The 27,245-nt window shown below is 37.9% G+C and overlaps 1 protein-coding gene across 10 annotated transcripts in view; it reads left to right on the top strand.

Annotated features, from left to right (window-relative positions):
* Window positions 1–27,245, top strand: part of sash1a (SAM and SH3 domain containing 1a) — a 296,359-nt gene that overhangs the window by 227,485 nt on the left and 41,629 nt on the right. For 6 of the 10 annotated variants that reach the window (XM_067417631.1, XM_067417629.1, XM_067417628.1 and 3 more), the window contains exon 2: window positions 24,144–24,272. In XM_067417631.1, the coding sequence (XP_067273732.1) occupies window positions 24,144–24,272 (129 nt within the window). Of the gene's footprint in view, window positions 1–7,212; window positions 7,833–7,928; window positions 8,093–23,633; window positions 23,638–24,143; window positions 24,273–27,245 lie in introns of those variants that run through there. The other 4 variants (XM_067417632.1, XM_067417638.1, XM_067417633.1 and 1 more) reach the window with 4 other exon arrangements.

Genomic DNA, 27,245 nt, shown 5'->3' with positions numbered 1-27,245 from the left:
ATTAAATTAATGGCACCAAAGTTGCAAAACTGTATATATACATACATACATATAAGAGATATTCGTTTCCACTTAGAGCCCTCTAGTGGTTGACATCCTAACTGCAGGGTAAATACACAGAAAATCAGCAAAACTAGACAGAGTACTAAGATTAGTTAAGAAAGAAGATGAAATCATAAAAGTAAAGGCTTTGCACTAAAGTTATATACATACACACACACATACTGACTCCAAACTTTTAAATGGAAGTATACAGTTTGCAGCCACATCCAGATTAACCAATAGTGTCTTAGCAACAGTGATAAAGCTGAATATGTTGACGATAGTATAAGGATATATATATATATATATATATATATATATATATATATATATATATATATATATATATATATATATATATATATATATATATATATATATATATATATATATATATATATATATATCATAGAAATGGTGAGTAAGCTATTTCCATCCCACTAAAATCATGTTAACATATATTGTTCACATCTTGTAATGTTTATGGTTTGGTTCACTTCCTTTGTAAGTGCTTCACTGTAACCCAGATTTTGCTTCTTTTTTAAGAGGGACAAGTGGAAAGTGGATTCTTTTTTTCTTTTTTTAGCAAATACTTTTAGTGCAAAGCCTTTGCTTTTATGATTTCATCTTCTTTCTTAACTAATCTTAGTACTCTTGTCTAGTTTTGCTGATTTTCTGTGTATTTACCCTGCAGTTAGGATGTCAACCACTAGGGGGCTCTAAGTGGAAATGAATATCTCACACTGGGATTACGTTGGGCACACTGGTGGCTGTGTGCATAATTTGTCCCAGACTAAGTTTCCTAAGAGAGAAATGAATCCTAGAATGACGTCATCATATGGATTGCTCTTCAGAAAGATCAGAAACGAAGATCAGTTTGATTTATGGTTTTTCATTCCATTTATTTAAAATAATAAATGCTATTTCATTAATGACATATTCAGCCATTCTGCTATCAAATATCTTTGCATATTTTCCATTGCGGAACCATCACAAAGCACATACACAGTTGTATTTTGTCAATATAATGAGCATGTGTATGTACGTCTCATTGTGCTTTTCTTCACGCCGTACCAGTTAGAAACCGTACCATGATTAAAGTTCACACAGTGCCAAATCCCCAGACAAATGTGGTTGCACATGGATGGCTGCTTGCTGGATGGCTCAAATGCTGATTTCCCGTGTGCCAGACTAATGCAACTAAAAGAAACTCTAATAGCTGTTTACTCAGTCATGAACAACACAGCCAAACAAGGATACATTTATTTCAGTACCCTTCAGTGCCTGGAGCGCCGAAAGTGTTTAGCGATATACTGACAAAAGCAAGTGCTTCAGGAAAACAAGGTGTTTGCATGGGACTTGGCAAGTTTATGTAAATATGTTTGTCAAGCATAACAGACATTAATATGCAAAATATATAAAAAAAGGTTCTGAATCATTAAAGCTGCCATTTTACATGAAAGTTTAATCTTTAACTCTTTGTTTGCAACCTGTAAGTGCAGGTCTGAATACTGTGAAGGCAATTTTCTTTGATTTGTGTTTGCCACATCAGCATGAAAACACATTTAGAATAAATATTCCTTGACAGCAGAATGCTCGTCTCGATTCGAGGTCTGAAACAGAAACACTTCTATCACACAGAGTATAGCACATTTATTTATTTAGAGTTCTTTGAGCAGTGTGTTGTGCAGTGCAGCTGGGCTGAAGCCCTTCCACTACCAGCATGAACCAGAAAACACACAAACACACATCTAAGGGTATTCTGTTTGAAGTTAGTACTGGCTGCTGTTGAAAAGCCACCGGTATTATGACTGATTCTGAGGTAACATGACACCTTCCTGAACTCTGACAATGCTGTGTATCATTGGTTTAAAACCCATTGTGGTTTTTAAATGAAATACTATTACTAACATGATTTCTGGAAACTAGAATATGCATTTTGCTTCACATTTGGCTCACAAATTATACACAATGCTTTAAAAATGTATTACACAGATTGTATTTATAATTATATATATTTAATTTAAGATTGTGTGCAAGAAAAGTATTTAAAGTGTTTATTTTGTATAGATTTAATCAATACACACATAAATCTAGTTTTATTAAAAGGGGGATGAATTGAGAAATCAACTTTCCCTTGAGCCTTTGATATATAAAAGTTCATGATAATATAAGAATATCCTGTACGTTTCGGAGCTGAAAACTTCCTTGTTAGTCAAAGAAAAGCTTTTTACACCAGGCCCAGAAAACGAGGCTCTCAAATCAGTGACGTAATAGAAGAGGTAAACGCCACTTCTACAGATAGATGTGTATACTGCTTTTGTAGCCCTGCCCACCAACTCTTGGTACTAAACGAGCCAAAAACATGCCAACGATAGCAATATAATCGATTGTAAACAAGACACAGGTCGACACTGTATTTGCAGACATATTGAGATTAAAACACAATGCAGTGCCTTCTATATTGGATCCGACAGAAATGGTACAACACACCATTTTTTTTTATATGTAATAGTATTGCATTGTTACAGATCATATTGATTATGTGTACGTGTCTAACAGAACATACCTTAGCAAGCTGTCACAGGCTGAAGAATCCTTCATTTGTTGGTTTATTGCGATTCGAATGTAATGTTATGGGTAATGTTGATGTAATGTTATGGGCCAGGGCTCGCAAAGTCCAACGTCCCGGGGCTTTGTGTTTTCCAGACAGGCTACCAAAACCTAAACACGTCGGCAGGCCGGTGAATCTTGAATAGTGAAATAACATTAATTTCTTAATCTGCGTTGTTCATTCTCTAGATTTAGATATTTGAAGAGCGCGGTGCGGTTCGTGCTTATATCCACCGATTGGGCGGGCCAAGTATTAAAAAAAAAAAAAAATCAATCGCGGGTGTATGAGATAAATCATTTTGTTTGTTTGATAAATACGTTTTGTGAGCCATGTCAGAGAATTATTCCGGTTGCTGCTTTCTAAAAACAATCTCTCCCTTGAACTGACATGGGAGTTGAAGCTCATTAAATATGCAAATCTTATCCAATCCTAGACGTGTGCATTTACTTCTAAGTCTTCAGTGTACACACCCATCAAAACCGAGCGTTTAGGAGAGAGCCTCAAAACCAGTGTAGAAAATAGCCTATTACTTATTCATTATGATGTTTTTGAATGTAAAAACCATGTGAACGTCATAAGCTGACCCCAGACAACAGTATAATAAAATTAAAAAGCTAGTACATGACAACTTTAAAGTGATGGCTCATATCGTGTTGTAGAAAGTCATAATATGCGTGGTCACTGCCTCTCTGTTTATTGCTTTTAGTCATGTATGCAAGTGTATCTTATCACCCACATTAGGATAAGGTCAAACACTTTTTCATCTCACATTTGTTTCCTTCTCTTTTGTTGTGAAATATTCTTACAATTTAAAATAATTGTTTTCTTTTAATGTAAAATAGAAATATTTTGTAACGTTATAAATGCCTTAACTATTTACTTTATAATTATTTACTTTACTTAATTTTCACAAATTTCTTTAAAATAAATAAATCACAGTGACCCCAAACTTTTAAAGGGCGGGTCTAATGCTATTTCATGCATTCTGACCTCTTTACACTATTAAAGAGTTGTATTCTCATGATAAACAAGGCCAACATTTCATAAAAATTAGTTGGACGTATGATATTGAATATTGAGTATTTCAGTGCCAAATACACTCCTTCAGGATTCTAACAAGTTTCGGAAATGTTTTTTCAAGTATGGCCCTGTATGAATTTCTAATATGGGCACTTCTCCCGGATGAGCGCTCGCACATTATCCAGAGCGAGAGCAAGAGCACAGCCATCAACGAGTTTTGTTACGGTAGTATTGTGTTTTTAGACCATGAAATCAGCAATTTCACTTAAGAAGTGTGTTTTTGGTTGTGATGGAAAAATAACATTGTTCAGCTTCCATGAGCTTTAAGGAAACAGTGGATGCAGTTTGTTTTCCCGGAGCAGCAACAGGAACAAGAGTTCTGCAAGTGTGTTTGTTTGGTCCCATGAATCGAAACCACAGGCGGTGAGTGAAACTGCATCAAATGTCTGTGTTTTGTTGGTAATTGGTACATCCACCATTACTGCGGGCTTTCTGGATCAAGATGTAAATGTTACCCTGTGCTCAATGTACATATCCTTCATAACTTTATTTAGGGTAGCTTATCATAGCAAAATAGTGAATGTTTTGCTGTCCGCAAAACCACAGTCTGCAGGTGGTCAGTGTTTTGGCACTTTCCACATAAACAGATCCAGTGAGCCATGCCAAACTGGCCTGAGTAGTTCCGCCACTGAGCATGTGAATCACTGGAATACCAATCACAGCCCTGCAAGAGAGAGCCACTGTGTGTGTGTTACACAACAGCACCACCATCAGCACCACAGGTGCAGAGAGAGAGAGACGAGCAGAAAAGATAAACACATGACTTTCCCCAGAAATCCAATACGGAAAAATGAATGCTGACTGTGTTATAAGACAAAATAGTTTCAATTTACATAAAGAAGCAATTTTTACAGCATTCAATATTTTTTTCAAAAAAACGGGAGCTTGACAAGCTCTCTTTTACAGTTTTATCAGCTCTATATGTCTGTAATAATGTTATGATCTCATAACAGACTCGCATGTTTTTAGCCTATAGCGCCGCTTTCCCATGTTTGATGTTGGTTATAAGTGGTGTGAATCGGGTGCAGCTGTGTTGACTTTCCTTCCTCAAGATCTATATGCTTCGTTGGCCCCCTGCAGTCCACCGTTGAATTGTTTCTTGAAGTTTTGTGTGAAAGTTTTTTTTTTGTTACAATCCCTGTAGGTTACAGGTGAAAGAGGCCCTTTGGTTTGAACCCGTATGGCGTCTCAACAAAAGATCATTACCTTTGCTCTACTGTTCAGTGCAGTTAGGAACTATGTTTACTCAGCAGGGAACTCCCTTACAAACACACAGTGACCTGATGCTTTGACCCCTTCTGGACCTCTTTCCTCCAAATTGATTGGCAGCCACTTTTTGAGCAAACATTGTGCTAATCACACATACATCAGGTAAAGCATTACAGACAATCAGAGCCTTCCTTTTAAAATTTTAATTTTGTGTACAAGTATGTGAGCATTAAAGATCGTGTATGCTCACGTGTGTGTGCACGCGCACTGAAAGAGAGTTGAGCATGTGTTTTATATGTTTAGGTTATAAACACTAAGCCTGTTTAGCAGCTGTTTTAGAAGCCATGTCTGTGAAAGTCATTCCCCCTTTACATTAGACCTGCTTGAACTTCTTTGAGAACTGTGTGCATTTGTCTTTGTGTGTTAAAATATCTAAAAACCACTAGAACAATGTTACATATTTTGTTGATTTGTGTACTTACTTTATCCCAAAAGTTTCCAAGAATGTTTAAATCCAGAGAAATAAGCCATTTTAACTAGGACACGAACCATTCGTCACCTATCAATGACATCATACCCGCGTTACCCTCAATTTATATAGATATTTTATTTTATTGTTTTATTTGATAGATATACAACTGTTTAGAAACACCAACAGAAAAAAATATCTTTGTTAGGCTATATAGCTCAAGTGTCTTTATTATTTAAATTTCATTTTTATGATTTACCACGAGTACCATTTTTTACCATGCCTAATATCGATCTCATTCTAAAGGAACACACAGAGCAGCATCATTATAACATAACTTTCAAAACACTTAAATAATATCTAATATGATAAAACAGCGCTGTGCACATAACTGGAAAAAGCTGAAGCAGTCGTCTGGGGCGTAATAAAATCTCCACAAAATCAGGCTACGGATGGCGTCGGAATGCAGATGGCGTCGGATGGCTTTGTTTGGAAAAAGCGAAAAAGCAAAAAATTACATATTGTGGCTTTAAGTTAGTATAATGTAGATGGTGCTTACAAAACAACTGTGATTTTTATTGAGACTCAATAAATGTATTTTGCTGTATTACTCAGATGTTTATGTGTGATATTCATCGTCACATGGATGGTCTTCTCTCTGCCCCTGTATGACTAATGCAGGAATTCTCACATAGAGCAAGAGGGACTTGCTCTCTCTCTTTCCCTCTCTCTTATTCAGGCTGTTCTGGCATCTGTCACGAGACTGGACAGCTGTTGCTGGTTCTGATAATGTGTCTCTGGGAAGCAAAGTAAAAGAAGACAGGATAGAGAGAGGTGCAGAGAAGTAGAACAGGCATAGCCAATTCTTTGTGACATGAGAAATATCCACGACATGTGCTTTGAACATGTACAATTATTCAATTCTCTCATGATGCCTGGTTTACTGCGGCTCAGATTACACAGGAGCTCAGAGGTTAGTTAGATTAGTGAAACCTCTGTGTCCCTTCAGGACATCTATAATGGTCAGATGCCACAGTACACAATCTTCATGAAAGAACATGATGTCACAGATTATGTTACATGAGGATGAAATTACTGATTGTTGTACTTACTAGATTAGCTTTGTGAATGAAGACACTTAATGTTTTAGTTGTTTAGTTTAGTTTAAGATAACACACATTAGGCAAAATGTTACTATTTGTAAATTTACAATAGCCTACATTATACGCTATAATATGCTACACTAATTTCTAAAAAATTATACATTTTATAAAACAGCACTAATTACTAACTTTTGGGAAGTTTCTAAAGAAATTAGAATAATTTTGTTTTGTTTTTTATTAAAGTGACTATATAATTACTGATAATGCTGTGAGGACGTTGGCTATCTGATAATGATGTCGGTTAAGGACAGGCTATCTGTTTTGGTGTCAGACTGAGAATGAGTAGTCTACTTCAACGTCATTGATGGGTTTTATAAGGGAAATGGGGAAAAAGGGCTGAACACTGCTGTATGAAACTTTTAGGCGTGCTTTGAAGTTTTATGAATAGAGAATGGAGAACGTCATGCTTCTAAAATCATTTTCTCATAGGCATTGTTTTTGAATGCATTGTGAGCAAAATGTCACTTTGTTCTTTTGTGATTATAGCGGGGAAAGTATTTCTGGAAAAGCGAAAGGAGAGATGCCCTTTTCCAAAGGTCTCTTTGTGTCGTCATAGATTCGTGAAGTAAGTGAGGATCAGATCCGTGTGTCCAGTTTGTGGCAGTGAAGCGGGAGAGCCGTGAGTTGTTTGGGTGGAGTAAACCATTGCGTCGGAGAGGGGGAGGCTGGAGAAGTCAACAAGCGAAAAGAATCCGCCTCGGGCGTTTTCGTCACTGTTGCTGCCGAATGGTGCTTTCGAGTGCACCTCGGAAGGTTGTTTGCCTCGCTGGAGTTGATTTTAATGCTGTATATGGGTTGTAATGGTTTAATCTGTGTATATCGCACACTAAAACTAACTCCTTAAAGTTTAGGTTGGTTCGCACCATCGAAGTGCCAAGTGAATCTCTGAAACTGTCCGGCTGTACTTGAGGTGAAGTTGCTGTTATTCTGTGCCGTGCGCTCAGCTGGATTCAAATGGGAAACATATCAGCGACCTTGATGATTATGTATTTATGTACTTTAACGGAGTACTTGGTATCGACTTTTGAACAAGCACCACGGATTAGCGAAATACTAAATCAGATTTAAAGAGACTGAGGGACGTATTTTATGGTTTTGGGATTAACATTCATCAACTTGAAATTTGAGGCTGTAAATCCATCAGTGTTTGACAATGGAGGAGGATCAAGTGTCTTCTGTCGAGGAGCCGCAGGCGGTCAGCGCCGCATCATCGGACAGTTTCTCCCGGCTCTGGACGGACGTGATGGGGATGCTGGTAAGTTCGGGTTTGGGGGAGGGGTGTCACAGGAAGGCAATTTGAGAAAAGTCCTTCAACTCAAGGGGCTTAATTTATTGGAGCTCATTGTGTGTGTGTCGTGCTTTGATGCCAAACGCACGTTAAAGCAGCCAGCAGGAGCTTCAGGACAACTTCGGCTCTTTTCATACTCGTGGTGAACAGGAGGTTTGGGGCGGTGTGATTTGCTCTGTTGAGAGGCAGTGAGAAGTTTAGAAATCTCCAGGGAATCGTATCACATGGTATGTAACTGAAGTGTTTATTATTATACGCTCCGCTGGTTCCGCGGCGCACGTGCGCAGTCTGATACACAGCAAACAGAGCGCACAAACTATAGATGTGTTTTCTTTATTATTCCTCGTAGTAAGGGCTAATAACAAATTGGATGTGCATTATCCATATCACACTGCATTGCTGCTGAACACGAAATGGTGGTTGGCGTTGTTATCTTGCGTGCAAATTTGCAAAACATTTTAGCATGGCAACTTTAAAAACTATCGGCCTAGCAACACAATGAGAACTGCATCGCAAGTAAAAAACATAAAGTTGTCCAAATGAAGTCCATAGCAACACATATTACTACTAATAATGCATTTTATTTACTGTAGGAAATGTACAAAATATCTTCATGGAACATGATCTTTACTTAATATCATAAGGATTTTGGGCAAAAAAGAAGAAAAGTCAATCATCCTGACCCATAGCCTACTATTGTTGGCTAGATACTGCCACAAATATTTTTTCTATTGTTCTATTTTCTATTGTTTATATATATATATATATATATATATATATATATATATATATATATATATATATATATATATATATATATATTATTATTTTTTTTTCCATTTAATTAATTATTTAATTTAGTTAACAAAATAAAGACAAAAGATTTTAATTTGTATTTTCTTCCAATGTTGTTGTCTATTGTTTACACATTTAACTAAATCAGTCATTAACATATATTAATTCAGAGTGATCATGTTTCTATGAAGATCACCTGAGATGGACTATGTCTTGGTTTTTTTTGTCCCTTTTTGGTTTTAATTGGGTCTTTTAATTGTGGTTGTTGTGTGGGACATTGGGTAAACTGGACATTTACATAAAATTATTATCTGAGACTTTGTCAGAGGCTTAACACGCCTGTTGTTAAACACCAAAGAGAAAAAGGTGTGACACCCATTTCCAGTAAAAAGGGCTTTGATGGCTGCAGTGTTAATTTGGCGTCTGAAGAAGTGTGTATTGCTTTTGTGTCTAGAAAAGTGAGATTACTTACTAAGAAAATGTATACTTATTCAATACTACTCCCAGTTGTTTCTTATAAATCAGAAGAGTTAAACTGTAACGCTGACACACATTAGTGATTAATTTCCTTGAAGTAGCACACACCTCTTCCTCCCTCAGGCGTATTTTATTCTGTGATGTTACTGTTAGAAGATGAGTCTTCTTTCCTTAAAATATGTCTCATGTAAACTACTCTTCTTACAAATAGCCCTGCAGTGATCTCTCCTCATCTGACTTAACACTTACAGGAAAATGTTAAAATCGCCATTGCTCGAGCAGCAGGCTAAAACTTTACTTATGTGCAGGGAAAGTTGCCGAAGTAGCACCTGAAGGTGTTCTCGTCTTTGCTTCACCCAACCCCCAAACAGCAAACTCATCTTTAATCGAATCCTCCATTTATTTCTGAGGTTTCACAGCTCACAGTGCCCTTCATCCATAGTGTTAGTTTGGAAAGTTTACATTCTGTCTTACACTCTGACATATCTGTGCATTTGCACTGTTTTTATTTTGCAATGAAGACTAGCTGATTGTATGTTAACCTTTTTATATACATGCATAACTTGGGGGGAAAACAGGGTGCTGAGTGCCAAGAATGAGATTTAGGGGCCATTTACATGACTTTAGTTTCCAACTAAAACAAAAAAAAAAATGTATAGAATGCGTTTTGCCCATTCAATTACACGACAAAGTGGTTTGGGGGCCTAAAAAATATAAACAACCAAAACATGATTTTGTGAAAGCTGTGACATTGTGCATGGCATGCATATTACGTGTTCAGTCTATTGGTGTGGGGTTTCTTTTTTGCAAAGTGACATTGCCAACTACTGGCCTGGCATTCATATTCATCTTAATTTAGTTTACACAATAAAGAAAAAGATCTTGATAATGTGTATTTTCTCCCAAGGTTGTCTATTGTTTACACATTTCACTGAACCAGACATTAACAATTATTAATTCAGATCAATGTAAACATACTCTTAAACCAGTACAGCTGTGTAGAAAATTGCTTCTTATAGGGACAATGATGACATGTACAGTTTACACGTACACCAGTATCAACCAGTCAGAGTCAAGTATTCCAGAGAGCCTTGTAATGCATTTCTTGGAAAATTGGACATTTCTTAAGAAATAGTTCTTGGTTTCAGTTGAAGCAGTCTGGGTTGTTGTTACTTTAATCTTTTACAAGTCTTATGAAATGTTGTTTTGATGGGCACTCAGCCAATAAAAGTAAGGTTTTATTATAAGCATTTTTGTTAGATAGATGTAGAATAAGTAAGAGTTTTTTCTTTCTGAAGTATGTATATTGCTATATTTGAGGCAGTGTTTAAGATTTACTATCTTATTGCTAATGTTGATAAACAGCATCTGTAGAACTGGTGGCTACCGAGAAACACATTAAGGGTTAGAGCCACATTCTGAGGTTTACCATAGTGCATGCCAAGCTCATAGATCTCTTCTAATGAGAATACCTCTGTCTGCCTGTCACTGAAGTGTGGCCTTTGTTCGCAAACCCCGTTTATATGTGGTTCCACGCTTGTAAATTCACTTCAAAGTCAATTAACAGCTTGCCACCCTCATTTTAGCCGCATCTCAGATTTGTTATGTTGTGGTCGTGATTGTTTAGAGAGAAAATGATCTGTGAAATATAGTTAATTGTTCGCCTCATCACATATTTCTGACCTATTGTATTTGCATTTTATTCAATCATTTCTGCATTTCAACTTGCAGTAGCGCGCACTTCATTTATAGGCATGTTGCTACTAGGCTTAAACAGTAAGGATATCAATTCCAACTATAAAGAAAACTAAACATACAATATGCATGTGGCAGTGATGTTCAGAAATGATACTTTAGCTTCACCATTGGACATTAGACAATAGGGGTGAGACGATACGAGATTGGGTTTCGCGATACGAGACAAGATTTTTACATAGTATTTTTAAGAAATCCTCATTGATAAAATACATGACTAAAATAGTCTGCAGGTGCATTTTGAAATGTTTTAACTAATCAAGTAGTCATTTGAGTTCTACTTTCTGAATATGGATTATATGCAGTTAAAGACAACTATACTCAAGCACTGTAAAAGGTTTTGCCATAAACTCAGCTGAATGGCTTCTTTCCTGTATGATTGTATCTTCTGACCTTAGAACTGCATATAATTTATGAGCTTCTGTAACTTTTGACCTCTTAACCTGAACTCCTTCCCACAAATTAGGCTAATCATAGATATTAAGTGGAAACAATAAGTTCAACCATAAATAAAGTACTATCTCAATATTCAAAGTGCAAATAGACAGATTTTTTGAGCCAAGTTATGGCCAACTACACATCCCAGTCTAGGATAGTTTATATATTGAGAGATATTTGCATGCCTCAGGGAGTCGCTTTCAAACAGCGGTCACGTATTGAACTTGCGTTTTAATGGGCGCTCAGATTCATTTTTACTTTCAATTTCATGATCCTGCGTACTCAATTTTACATTTTCACATTTTGCAAGATAAGGCGCTCTGTTGCGCAACGAATCCTCCGTGACAGTCTTGTCGGTCATCTCATCATATGATCAGTGGTAGTGCGGCCCACTGTGGTCAACTGATCCTTAATTTTGGATGAGTCATTGATCCCCACCTCTAATTCCAGTTAAAGTAACGCATTCTCCACAACAGCCGTCTCTCTCTCTATCCCTTTCTCTCTTTTCATCTCTTTCCTTCTTCATTATGCTTCCGTCAGCCCTCTTTCCTTTGCCTTTGTGGATATCCTGAGGAAGCCGCCCTAATGAGGGTGTGTGCCAAGACCCCCTAACCAACTTCTGTCTCATATCCTCTCCAACTCAATCACGGCCCATGTACGCATTCTCCCCTCCAAGGCGGTGCCACACATCTCACATCACCTACGTCAAGCTACTTCCCCATCCCCCCACATTGCTTTAAAGAGTGTGAATCATTTCCATTTATTTGGTAATCCTACTTTTTAGTAAAAGTATTCAGGCAGTCGAAACATGCGCTCTAGAAAGTTTAATTTTTGTCCAGTCTGCGCTATTTAAAAAATAGTTAAAACCAGGCGGTATGCATACTGTATAGGGCTCTCACTAACAATTATTTTGGTAAGCGAGTTTTCGATCGATTATGTCAGTTAATTGAGTAATCAGATTTTTGTTTTTGTGCCATCGGCCTGGTATTTGTTGTCCCACTTTACGGCAGATCCTTGTTCAATATTGTCCAAACGTCATTTAATTCAAATATTCACTTAATCTTTATTATTTGGCAACTTCTTTACAATAGAAAGACTTCAGCCACTGTAATTTCTTGAACATGAATGTGTGAATATCAAAACATGTAAACGAAGAGCGAGGGTTTAAACTTTTATTTTGAACTCACGATGAACAATTTGTATATTTAGAAACATATATTGTATTCTGCAGTGTTGGTGTATGTTTATAAATGTTTTACCTGACTAATCTGATGAAATGGCACACATTGCGCTCTTAGATGAACTTTATACGCAACCCAAACTCTCAGCATATTCAGAGACAGAGTTTGAGAAGCGATCCACGCATGTAAATGATAACAGTTCATGTGGAGCGAATCGAAGCCGCTCTGAGATGCAACCGACACGCATGTAAATAAATATAAAACCCATAGCCCAGGGCAAATATTTATTTAATTGAAATGCAGCTTTGTGAATTCACAACAGCACTAGCCTATGCTATAGTATTGGTTTTAAATGATGTTATATTTTTAAAATCAAGTACTCGAATTTAATCGAGGAATCGTGAAAGCCCTTTTACTTTACACGTGTACTGTTCTGGTGATGAAATCTGTCATGCGGGCTGTCAATGGATGCTCGCGTACACGTTAGAAAACGAAGCGTACTTTGGGCTTAACATATTGTGATCTTTTTGATAGAGACAAGCCACATACTTTCTGAGAGTGTAAGTTTCATTTTTTATTCAGTAATTGTGTCATGACATGTTAAGGTATTGTGGGCATCAGGAATTATGGGGAGAAATTCTAGAAAACAAAAGCAGACTTGTGATTTTCTGTTTCTGAAGGGGGTGTATTAAACCTGTTTTGTGGTTTCTCATTATTCTGGGATCAGCAGCTATAAAAGCAGACATATTATGCAATCCACGTTTGCACAAAATAGCAACTGAATAAGCCTCTTCCCCAAAAGCTCTTCAGCCTTAACTTTCTACAGTATTTATTTACTTATTTTAAGGTGTTTTAATGCATATTGTTATATTTGCAATCAGCAGATTGCTAATTTAGCTGATTTAAAAAAAAAAACATCACAAGCTTTTAGACATGTTATCGATTATTTAAAAAGAAATTAAATATATAATAATTTACAATAAAAACAGATCATTTAAACAAAGTTTAGATTGACATTGTGGTAAGATTGGATGCCATATTTCAGGGTTTTCCAACATTTGCGAGGGAGCTGCAGGGAATTTAAGGAATTTAATCATAAAATTAAATCATTGAAATATTAATTTAAACACTCAGTGGGTACTCAAAAGCCCCTTTCACACTGCACGTCGGACCTGCAATATTCCCGGAACATTGCCGGGTCGCCTTCTGTGTGAAACCAACCACGTCCCGGGATTGATTACCGAATTCGACCCGGGTCGGGGACCTAGTAATATTGCGGTATTCGACCCGGGACGAGCGCTGTGTGAACAAAAGCCGAAACTAATGCCGCAACGTGTACGTAGTTATCGTGCGACTCCTAGAGCTTGTTTTTTCAATAATACAACCCTGCAGTGCCAGAAGAGCTAGTCTGTGTTTTAAACGCAGAGAGTGTTCGTATACAAAAGAAACTAAAATTAAACAAGCAGAAATGTGCACAAACTGGACACAAGTCGAGACCACGGAGCTCCTTACTATCCGCGCTGAAGCTGAGATCGCTCGCCATTATACGTCACATCAGGATGTCACGTGTCAACTCGAACCGGGACCGTTAAGCGTTGTGTGTGAAAGCGCACATATTAAGGTATTTCGCTGGCAGTGTGAATGGACCAAATCTAGCGGCCCGGGAACAAATGCCGGGTCGCATTATCCGTGTATTTGCCGGAATCGCAGTGTGAAAGGGGCTTAAGAGGTTCTGCTGACAAAAAAAGTTTGGGAATCCCTGCCCTATCTAGAATCTACTAAAACCTATAAAAAACTGCTGTTTTTTTTTTGTTTTTGTTTTTTTTAATCCTCAAGAAGTGCATGCTTTTCATGAATTCCTAGTCACACATTTGTCTCAGTGCAGAAGCATTGGATTAAGGGCTATGTCTGAACTTCTAATGGCTTTCTACTCTTCACACTGCATTCACAATGAAATGTGTTTCCTTTGATTTGAGCGCTGTGAAAAGAACAGCTCTTATCAGATCTGCTCACTCATTTCACACTGGATTCTCTATATGCATTTGAGCTGTTTTGTTTTAGGCCAGTGAAGAATGAAAAGGTTTTCCTAAAAAAAATGTTTCCTCTCTCGGTAAGAGAGTCAGCAGGGGAAATCGCCTGATCTTGCATGTTTTTGCATGTTGGAGTTGGTTAAGATTTTTCTTCCTCCCTCAGTTGTTTAGAAGGGTAATCAAATATGTCTTTACCCTCTGAGGACCTTTGTGTCCCATAAAGCTGTTTCTGAGCAAATGAAAGGAATGTAGGTTAATTGATTTGCACGAGTGAGTGAACTGCTTTCAGATGAAAATGCATCATCTCATTCTCCTTTTTTGTTTCTCTTTCTTTGTATTTTGCTCGGTCATTCTTTTCTTTCCTTGCTTTTTCTTCTTCAACACCTATACAGCATAACATTATATTTGTCTCACGGCACAATGGCCACATCAAAGCTTCATGGCTTTGCTTAGTGGCTGCTGATTCCTCCAAGGGAAGTGTGAATTTGTGGTTGGCTTCTGTGAACAGACAGTTTCTCATATTTGATGCATTTTATTGTAAAAAGTTCACAAATATTGATAATGTGGGATCTGTTTCTCCTCCAGTCCCTGTGACCCGTTCCTCTCCTTTCTGTGCCTGTTCTGGAAAAAAACATTCTTGAGACAGAATGTAGTTATTACACAGCGTGTTGTGGGTGGCTCAGGACTTCGGGTAGTGTTAAAGTTAGCAGATTCTGGAAAACTAAGAGAACTTAACTGTAATTAGACGATGTATACTTTTGAGAAGTCGCAGTGATTCAAATAAAATACTGAGCCGCTGTAGAACTGAAGTGTTGTCTGTTTTGTGCTACCGTGATGGATGTCTCACTTCTTTTTACCAACTAGAGTCAACCCAAAAGAGCAAACATTTTAGTAATGATTAATAATAGTAATAATATCAGGCAATGAGTGTAGTTCCAGCTGGACTGGTGGACTACACAAGCCAAGATTGGAGAAGCTTTACAGTTGCAGCTTAACATTTTTAATATTTTTAATTTGAAAAATAAATTTTATTCGGCAATCAAGTTGATTGCATAGCTTTCAAATCTCATTCACTCAATACATTTCCACATGAAGTGAATAAATATCATGTTCCTCTTGTCAAACATGTTCCAGTTTTTGTGTCTCTAACCAACTTTAAAGGTCTCGTTGTTTGCGTGTTTTCGAAGCTTTGATTATGTTTACAGTGTGCAATATAACATGAGTTCATGTTTCGCGTGTAAAAAAAAAACCACAGTATTTTTCACACAATTTACTTATCTGTACAGCGCTGTTTTCTCTGTCCTAAAAACGGCCTGATGACTTCCTTGTTCTATGAAGTCCCTCCTTCAGAAATACGTAACGAGTTCTGATTGGGCCACCCCTTCCCGTGTTTTGATTGGACAGCAGCTTAGCGCACTTTGCCCGGAAAGGTCCCGCCTCTTACCATAACGGGGAGATGCAAGTGCTGAATGCGCACTCTTCTCCACGTGGGAGAGCAACAAGACTACGCCCCCTATTTTGCGTGTTCTTGTGGGCGGAGGGTTAGTCAACAAACGGTTCTAGTGACGTCATTCCTGAAGGAAGTGCAGAGGTGTAGTCCAAACCGGCCGTTTGCTGTAGGCGTTGAAAGGGAACTTCTGTTAAATAAAATATCTCGCTTGGCATTGAACTTTGAGCTTTATAATTTTACAGGTATTATTTCTGCTCCAACAGCAACATTTCATACTAACTAAAGTTTGAAAGATGGAATCGTGTAGAATGGGACCTTTAAAATAGGTGGTTCAGATAGGTATTACTGGTTAAGGACAGTAAATCGGCAACACTCGGTATTTAAGGTTAGTATCTACTGACTGTATGATGTGGTCTGCATTACTTTGTGTTTGAAAATGGTCCACCATAGAGCTCCAGTTACAGTCAAAGATTTGGGAGCTTTAATTGTTTGGCTCTTTGGGCTGGACGGCAGAGTTTGGGTGGTGCTGTTTGTGTGCTCAAACAGCGATCATCTAAACAAGACCTTTTAAAGAGCTCTCAGCTCATGTGGAGCTACGTTCAAGTGAGATGCAAGCCTTTTTGGTCCTCTACATCCTCTTACAGATACAGACAGATGAGGCATGAGCTTTGAATTAGTCTTTCAGTTAAATGCCCAGCTGGAAGCAGCATACCCACACTCCCTCACTTTAAGAGTAAAGGATTGCAGCATTACCTCACTGGAGGCCTGGAATGTGTGGAATTATAAGAATATAGAAGGCATGTGCTGTACAGATGGAACTGAACTATTTCAGATCAAGGGCCACTGCTGATCTCTGGGCTGATATAGGCTCTGTTCCAGTCTAAAGGTAGACTGAAGATAGGGAGTCTGTTCCTCTAAATTCAGTAAAAAGAAAAGAAAAAGAAAAACACTTTTCCCCAGCAAATTTCTTAACATGTAAATATTTGTATAACTAGGGATGCCACAATTCTCAATATAATATTGAACCGTTCGGTAAGGCATTCACGGTTCAATACACGCTTGTGATTTGCATTTTAGTAGTCTTACTGGGCTAATACTGTCAAATACACACAAGGTTAACATATATAAACACAGTCGGTTATGTCTAAAGTGAAAGTAAAATTGCGTGTGTCTGTATATGAGATGCGAGCAGATTGTGAACACTTGTCCTTAAAGGTGCACTATGCAACTTTCCGTCCACTAGAGGTTGCCTATTCAAAACAAAGGTGTAGTTTGATGACGTCAAGTTTGAGCACAGCATCTTGGCACATGTGGTCTTCACCTCACAGCTGGTGGAAAATAGGACTCGGGCAGAAATCCCATCCATGAATGCGGTTATTAACGTTACTGTAGTTTGAAGCAGAGCAGGACCGAGTGTTGTGGAGCTGAGCACGGCTGCTGGACTGATTGTTACACAAACACATGTCGCCGGGCGCTCACACTATTTCTGCTTTTCCAGTCATTGGTATGAGGTGATGCAGCTCTTTTTATCATATTAGAAACATTTAAGTGTGTTTAAAATGATGTTATGACGTTACTCTGTGCTTTCGCTCGGTTGCTGCTGTGACACTTGTTCACACTGCTAACAGAAAAGCACTTCTGCCAAATAAAACTGACGGAAAAAAACGCAGATATGACGCAATTGACAGGCGACTCCCTCAAACGCTACGCTGAAACGTCCCGGGTCATTGGTTAAAATAGCAATTTTCTTACAATTTACAAATAGTTAGAAACATTTGGGATAATGTAAGTACTCAACTGAACAAAATATTAGGGCCGGGACTTTAACGCGTTAATTAAGATTAATTAATTACGTGACTTAAAAAAAAAATTAAATTTTTTTTTAACCACACTTAATTTTGCACCGCGGAACGTTTTTCAATGAATGAGTTTCGACGGACCGATTATACTGGAACACCAACTAGCGCTCCGGAGTCACGACAACAACAAACCATGAGTGAACATGAACGAAGAAGCTGATGAGACTGCTTTGCTTGGCCCCGTGGATGGGAAATTTTGTTTTAAAAAATGAAAGAATGGAAGCGCCGACAAGAGCATGGTTGTGTGCAAGCTATACAACAAGGAATTTGCGTATCACCCTAGCACATCGAGCCTCACATATCACAAATATGCTTTTGCTAAACTCAATGGAAAACATTGCGTTGGTCTGCTGGACTGAAATAAATAAACAATATTTTGTTGATTAAGCTTATGTATTGAGTCATTATTCAATGGTATACTAAAAATACATGTGAAAAATTACTTCTCATTGTTCTCAGGTCAAATATTTATATGCAATTAAAATGCGATTAATTTCGATTAATTAATTACAAAGCCTCTAATTAATTAGATTAATTTTTTTAATCGAGTCCCGGCCCTACAAAATATATAACGCTGGCCTAGTGGTTTTTTTGGATATTTGGCAAAAATACTACATAGTGCACCTTTAAAGGGACACTTCTCTAAAATAATGTTAATAAAACAATAAAAGACAAAGAGAAAATCACTCACTGCTCTTGAATAAAGTAATACAGTAGCTCTTAATAAATGTTTATTGTATATTGAAGACTATGTAGTTAATTTTAGCATATACATTTATTCATTCAATTTCATATTTACATCTCTGAGCTGCCACTGTAGATCTTTATATATATTTATTTTATATTATACAATACACTAGGAATGTGTACAAGAGGATTTTAAGTAAAGTTAAGTTTAAGTAAGGTTTTTCAAGTCTTTAAGTAAAATAAAGAAAAAGTATAACTAATAATGTTCTGTTTCTGTCAACTAAGAATATAATTAAAAAAAGCAAAAAAACTATCTAAACTGAAAGCAGTGGCTAAAAACCGATGTATGTATTAAACTGTGCACTCCTAGTATAAACATAAAGATACAACAAAAACTGAAAACATTTCACAGATATTTGACAACCAGAAATGAAATAAATCTCTGTATTAGTCTCTGTTAATAAGTCTTTGGTGTGGCCACCAGCTGCTATAAGTACAGTGCATATCATCCTCATCGACTGCGCCAGATTGGCTGTGAGATGTTGCTGCACTCTTCCACCAAGGCAGTTGCAAGTTCTTGAACGCATCTGAACACAATTTTGTTAGAGGTTGCACTGGTGCCCAACTGATGAGAGCTGCCATTTCTGTTGCATATAAAAACATTAAATGAAAAACGAAACAAAACCACACTTCTCGTTTTAGCTGGGACTTTTTGGACCAGTATTTGACAACACAGCACAAGCTCAGTCTATGGCTATAGTCAAAACAAGTTTACTCATGGGCCATTCTTGATCACGTGACACATTACTACACAGCGCAGTATTACTAACATCACTACAAGATCTTGAGAGAAGTATTCAAATTCAGTGCAGAGTTTTATTATAAAACAAAAGATATCAGATCAACCATGCTGATGTGGAAACCAGGAGAAAAATTGTGCCATGAACAAATAAGTTATAGAAGACTTTTCAGTCCACAAATCACCAACATTCATCATGGATTGAATGTAGTAACACTAACTGTAACTGGTGTTTTGTCAGAAATAGTCAAATGTTTTTACATTATTTGTTTCAGAGTTCGTATAACATTTTGAGTGACATTGCAAGCACTTTTTAAGGACTTTTAAGTGCGTCATACTTTTTCCAGCACTTCAAACTGTGGCATTAAAGAGAAATCAACTTTTTTCTTGAGCTCTTGATATATAAAAGGTCACCGTAATATACACTCACTAAAAATTCTGAGTAAAAAACAACCCAATGTTGGGTCAAATATGGACTAACCCAGCAGTTGGGTTGTTTTAACCCAGCAATCGGGTTGTCTTGAGCAAATATTTAACCCAACCGCAGGATTAAAACAACCCAATTGCTGGGTTAAAACAACCCAGTTGCTGGGTTAGTCCATATTTGACCCAACATTGGGTTAAAACAACCCAGCGTTTTTTAGAGTGTAAGAATATCCTGTACGTTTCAGAGCTGAAACTTCCAAATAAAAGCTTTTATTGTCAGCTGGCTCACCCAACGAGAGACCTGCGAATTTGCTTCCCTGTGACGTCAGAGTGCAGTGAAACACTGCCTTATAGGGCTGGGCGATATGACGAAATATATCGTCTGGACGATAGAAAATGTCTATCGTTTTATATAAGGCTCTATCGCTTACGCCACGATAAGGCGTTTATGGCAGAATTTTACGTCAAGATGCACCTCACGCCACGGCATGCCCATGCAATACATAAACGCGCTCCCTCTGTCTCTCTCTCGCTCTCTCACTCACACACACACACGCGCTGCAGCCTCCCTTCCACTCACGTCACTTTTTTAAAATCCCCCACAGCGCGAAACACGAGTCCCGCAAACGCGCCGCAGAGGAGCTTGTTTGTAATCAGAGGACAAATGGCTCCTTAGTTTCGAAATGGTTTGGGTACAAGGTGATCGCGTTGAAAATAAAGGCGTTTGTCCAGCCTTAGAAGCTCATTTGAAACATTGCCGCGGCTCATTTAAGAAAATGACAGCTCCGAAGAGACGCCGCTTTAGTTTGAGGTAGTGCTAACAATAATAAAGAAAGACGATCAACACCTTATGTGTTACCACTGAAATGAAGATGTAATATATTTCCAAATGTAAGCCCATCTTAAGCGAAATGCACGCTTCATACTGTCGTCTGCCCTGGCTCTAACCTCGAGTGTTTACTTTTTGCAAACCTTGTGAGCGCGCAAACCCAAACGCTGTGACCTCGCGCCAAATGTTTTTATTGGTTTATTAAGTACAAACAGGCGAGTTATGAAAAATTGAGTGCGAGGGATATGTTCAATCACACAAAAAGATTTTGGAATGAGACGGCCAACTGTAGTAGCGTTTAGTCCACTGTCTATAATAGCCTAATTTAGAGATCACTTTTTTATTTATTTTAACCGACAACTTTGATCGGTTAACGTTGATACGGTCAGCCATCGGTCAAACGTTCATCGGTAAACATCCCTAGGCAGGTGTTAACTTTACTAACAGTCTTGCTTTAAAAAAAGGTTCTAAATAAAATAAAAATGTAGTCCATACTACCTTTATTTGTTTTGTATATCATTTCAAACTGCATTTCCACATTGCAATTTTGTATAGACTATTCATAAACTGAATTAATAGAAAGGTTGCTATATCGTTATGTATATCGTTATCGGGATATCAAATGAGCTATATCGGGATATGAAATTTTGGCCATATCGCCCAGCCCTACTGCCTTATCCTAAGAATACAAACGCCTAATTCTGTAGCCCTGACCACCGATTTGCGCATGACATGTAATAGATAAATAAAGGTTTGATCATGTTGTAGTCTGCAGTTTTGCTGATGCACTACTTGGCTTTGTGTGTGTGTGTGTGTGTGTGTGTGTGTGTGTGTGTGTGTGTGTGTGTGTGTTAGGGATGCACAGTTCGCTTTTATATCCACCGATCGGTTGGGCCAAGTAAAAAAAACAAAAAACTTTCCAATTAATTGCAGGTGGATGAGAGAAAAATCATTGTGTTTGTTTGATAAAGACTTTTTGCAAGCCCTGTGGGCGAATCATTCCAGTTGCCGTTTTTCCACACGTTTCCACACTGTAATCTGTTAGTGTCTTAAAGGGTTATTTCACCCCCCCAAAAGTCTTAATTTAGTCCTCCCAATGTATATATTATAAATAAATGTAGTAGTTGTTACACAATTACAGGTTTGGGTAGTGGAAATGTTTACAGTCCCTATAAATGAAGAAAAAGTGGTGCCTCAGGGCATCCCCTTTTTATTCTTGAATTCTTGCTTGCTTGTGTTTTTTTCTTTCGATATAATAAAAAATATATAAAGTTATGAGTCCATTTTAAGATTGTAATATGTTCTTGGATGAAGGTTTTGGCTCCTTCACCCATCACTCAGAGCTCCGCACAGCCTCTGACCTGTCATTACAGCAAGCTGCTAGACTCGCCATCTCAACCAACAGTATGTACTTGAGAAAATCTGTTTAATGGCAACAGAAAAACGCCTAGTTGCTCTTGAAAAGGTGTGTGTGTGTGTGTGTGTGTGTGTGTGTGTGTGTGTGTGTGTGTGTGTGTATATTTTTATCAAGTATCCTAGAGTAAGGAGAATGTGAGTCAGTGTTGGTTTACTTTATTTTGTTATTTTGTATCCTTTTTTTTAACTAACATTTTCTGTGTTAGACGTAAATTGTTTTATTGCGCATCCAACAACATAAATCTCACATATTCACATTGTGTTTTGTCTAAAAGCTGGAGGTGCTCCGCAGGCCAGCAGATTGGAATGCAAAAGCTGGAATTTCTCACAGAGCAGCCGTTCCGTTGGGAGTCTCAGTATTCTGAGATCATCTGTTTGGAGTTTGGTTGGAACGGATCGGTTAAGTGACATTATGTGAAGAGCAAAGAACAATTTTACCTTTAATCCTGTTATTATATTATTCATATTTTTTTCAGCACTAGTCTTATAGCTTTTATTTTTAGTGGGAAAGTCCATGTCTGTACATGACAGTTTTACTAAAAAGTGTGTGAGGCCCTGGTTTGCCTAGCTCTGGCCCATACACACAATGACAGGATGTGTGTGTTTGTCAGCATGGTCCTGAGCAGGAAGAAGTCCTTTGTGCTTGACTTTTCATTCAACAGGACTTTAAAAGGGCATCTAGTACAGCAACAGGAGAGATACAGTCTAGCCTAGAACTGAGATACAACAAACATGGTCTTAAATGTAACAAACTCTCACAAGAAACTATGCCACCTGCAGCTGCTGGGGTATTAATAGGTTTCTAAAGAAACTAATCTTTGGTTTTGAGTGAAGGACCTTTGAGTTGTGTGCACTTTTTTTTGCAGTAGTCTGAGGTCATTTGCTGTTACATGTGTGCCACAAGCTTGTAGAAAAATAGAATGCACCCACACGCTGAAGTCAGAGCCAGGCAGCACCACAATTGATATCTGCACTCACAACAAGACAAGCTACAAATGTCAGAGAAGGTCGTAAGGGCTGGTCAGTAAAAGAGGGTTGCCACACGTGTGTGTGTGTGTGTGTGTGTGTGTGTGTGTGTGTGTGTGTGTGTGTGCGCCCTTGTTTATATTACATTGCGGGGACCAAATGTCCCCATAAGGATAGTAAATCCTGAGATCACCTACATTGTGGGGACCAGCCAGTGGTCCCCACTTTTCAAAAGGCTTCTAAATCATACAGGATGAGTTTTTTTGAGAAAGTAAAAATGCAGAATGTTTCCTGTGATGGGTAGGTTTAGGGGCAGGGGCAGTGTAGGGGAATAGAAAATATGTTTTTTACGGTATTAAAACCATTACGTCTATGGAGAGTCCCCACAAAGATAGTGAACCAGACGTGTGTGTGAGTGTTTGTTTTTAAATACGGGTTGCACATAAAATACCACCAGGGCGTAATAACTTTTTTTGCTCGCCCCACCACAAAAAAATAATAAAACTTTTTTAATTATTATTATTAAATCTTATATTTTCTTTACAAAAAATAAAAACAAAAGCTTTGCTGTAAAATTTGTATTTTATTTAACATTGCATGAAATAATTAGTATATGAAACCAATTATATATTATGCATTTTAATAAAAAATTGCGGGGATGCTGAATGCCTAGAGATTGGGTTGTCCTTGGCCCATATACTTGGCACAAGAAACCCATCTCAACAAACTGACAACCAATATCATGGAAATTATAACCCCACAAATTCACAAAGGCCTGCAAAAATCCTGTGGTCTTAGCCCAGAGAATTGTATGTGGAGTGAAAATAATGGAATGTGTGGGTTAGATGTTTAGTTCAGCTTGTGTGTGACTCTTTGCTTCTTGTCGCAGCAGATGTGTGCAATGTGTTCTCAGCGTGTTAAGTCCTTTTTGGCTGCCGCCGTTCTTGGGATCCTAATTAAAATCACGTTCCAGTGACAGACTTTTAATGAAGCGCTCCTACAGCTCCCTGTGTTTGTTTGTTTCTGAGAATGTGAGAGGAGGGAGGCGTACTAATGAGAGAGAGATTTTTTTGCATAGCATGCGATTTAAAATTCTCTTTTTAAAATGTCGTATTTTTGATGGAAGGCAATCAAAGCTTGTCTCACGTGTCTCTATCTCTGTTTGTGCAGGATGGTTCTCTGGGTAATATAGATGATCTGGCACAGGAGTACTCGGAGTACTACAACACATACTTCAGCGACGTAGGCGATCGGATGGAGGAACTGCGCAAGCGACAAGTCACTCAAGAGCTAGACATGGTACGTTCAGCCAAAAACGTTTGCTGCACATTTCAGTTTTAAAGGAATAGTTCACCCAAAAATAAAATGTGATGTTTATCTGCTTACCCCCAGGGCATCCAAGATGTAGGTGACTTTGTTTCTTCAGTAGAACACAAATTAAGATTTTTAACTCCAACCGTTGCAGTCTGTCAGTCGTATAATGCATGTCAATGGCAACACATGAGAGTAAAAAAAACATGCACATACAAATCCATATTTAGTGTGCACGATATGCGGCATATCAGAAGCAAAGTCACCTACATCTTGGATGCCCTGGGGGGTAAGCAGATAAACATCACATCAACATCTTTGGGTGAACTATCCCTTTAATTGTACATCCGCATTTCTGCAGCTGTGGTTGTTTGTTTTGTAGAATAACCAACAATTCCATTAAATCTGAATAATTTGCAGGATTGTTTATACACTTTCACCATGGATTTAATTCATCTGGGCATGTTTACTCCCTCAGCATTTGGAGCCAGACGAGTTTATATGGGAGTCATTAGCACACTGAAACATGTTTTCAGGTCAAGTGGAATTTGCAAGTATTAAAGCTGTGCTCTCAGTAATTTGTATTTCCTCATTTAAAAAGTTTTACCGTTAAAGAAATTAAAAATGCTTTTGATAAATGTTAATGAGACGAAGACTCCAGTCGTAACAGTAGCCCTTTTAAAAGCTTTTAAAAGTTTGTTGCCATAGAGTGGTGATCTCATGAGGGCTGCCATTGAAGTCACATGATCAACTGACTTCCATATTGACCAGTGTTCAAATGATTTGGTTTATACTTTTTGATTTCTTTAAATATTTGTTATACACTTGAGTCTGACCTTAATAACTTAAGGAAATTTGAGTGATAAAGATATTACCACTGTTTATGGCATGCGTGCTATTGCAGTAAGAGTTGTTTTTGTCATATACTAGCGTAATAGATTGCTATCCATCTGTGTTCTAGGGACAATGAACCACTAGCATAGCTAATAACAAAATTCAGTTATTTCTTTCATTACTTGGTGCTACAGAATGGCCATTGTAAACCTATGAGCTAATAGAAGGAAGCGCTTGTCTTAAACCATTACAAAATGAAGACAAATGTGTTCACCCCCTGCCCTCTCTTCATATGTGTTTGGATTGTCTGCTGTTCTGTCAGTGCTCTGCATTTCTCGTCTGCATCTCAAAGCGTCTATGTTCTCAGGGATGTAGGGTAGTAGGCCACCCAGGGTTGCTAAGAAACCGTTGGACTCATTATGACATGCAGCTGGGGTTGGCACAGTCCAGTGAGGGGATTTTGAGAAAAAGAAAGAAAACATTCTGAAAGTCATGCTCAGTTGTGGCACTGGCCTAAGACAGAAGCCAGTCATTTTCAAGGTTTGAATAACATTAGATATGCTATAGTATTGAATTATTTTGATGGATTTTCTTTCAAAATTCTGGAATAAATGATACATAATTCCACTGCACACAGTATCCAAAATCACCATACCAAATCCCTATTACTTATATGGAATTATCGTTCCCTTACTGCAAAACCTCCCAAAACAATCTCTTCTTATTTAAAATCATATTTTAGAAAACATGATGAAACCGTTGCATAACCATAGGGTTATAAAAAAACCATACTCGCATCATATGCAGAGCTGGAGTTTGTTAGCCGAGCTGCTGAGACGTGCTAAAAGCGTTTAAATGATAACAGTGCAGCACTATGCATTAAACACAAAGCGTGTCAGACTTTGTGTTCCCAAATGCACGTCATTGGAAATAGCAAATGCCTAGACTGAGTTCATGTGGAGCAGCATTTACTCTGAACGGAGAAGACCTGAGAAACGTGTAACCTGCAGGATGTAAATAAAGAGTTGCGCTTTGCCCTGAAACCTGCAGTGTATATATTTAACCGAATTGCAGCCTTTGATTTCACAATAGCTCTATGCTATATTATGATTTTTATATAGGTTTGATATATTGTCCAGCCTTTGAAAACAGTCTAATGCGCCACTTCCAGTATTTTGCCGGCTAACTGACATGGACAAATTGTAATCTTTTTTTTTTTTTTAAATGGAGTACTCAAATTTAATCGAGGAATCGTGACAGCATTTTTTCCCCTTATGCTCTTATATGGGAAAAGCTAAGTACAAGTTCAAATATTTCTACTTTTGTGTTCCACTTTAAACATTCTTTCTCTGTTTTATCCATCATATTGTCTAATCCAGTTTTCGGCTCCACACCCTGCCCTGTGTAAATCTTACCAAAGCTAAAGCTGGTAATACACGGCTGAGCACAGCACAAAACCTTGCGGGACCGTCCCACCTTAATCAGCACTGTGGGATTCGGCTGTGTTTATTTAGTAATCATGATTCATGTCTCTTCAGTGCTAGTGTTCTTTCAGTGTGGGCTTTATGAATATAATTCTTCTATTATTAAATTGCTGCTTTTTCATTTTATCTTTACTTTAATATCATATCTCTGCCCCTTTAATTATCACAACTTAACCACCAACAAAGGCTCAAGATAAAGCTTGTGGTGGGCCTGGGAAACTGATCTCACTATGAATTGAGTTCAAAAATAGGTCTCCACATATGGACTTTGCGAATGATGCATCAAAGGAGGTTGTGATAAATCCCAAACAGAGGGTGTTGTCTATCAAAGAAGGCTTTAGTTCGGGCCTAATGGGGCTGGAGGAAGTGTCAAGTTGTCCAAGTAGGTCATCTCTTTATGTATTTAGTTTTGCTGGTCTTGTGCCATTCTCGACTGTATCGTGGAAAGGAAATGGGGACACTGGAGTAGCTGCTGGCTGGTGGGAGATTCGGTTAATGGGAAGAGGGATGATATGGATAACGGTGGGAATTGCATTCCATGTGCAAGAAAAACATGCTTGTCTTGGTGCACTGCACAAGTTGAACTGTGTTGTTAAGTAATACAGATGATTTTGGAAACACAGCGTCATTTACGTCCTTCCAA

This window comes from Pseudorasbora parva, chromosome 15 (assembly GCF_024679245.1).
Source record: "Pseudorasbora parva isolate DD20220531a chromosome 15, ASM2467924v1, whole genome shotgun sequence".
NCBI classification, from domain to species: domain Eukaryota; kingdom Metazoa; phylum Chordata; class Actinopteri; order Cypriniformes; family Gobionidae; genus Pseudorasbora; species Pseudorasbora parva.
Note: the sequence above shows the minus strand (reverse complement) of the source record. Positions and strands in the feature narration are given on the sequence as shown.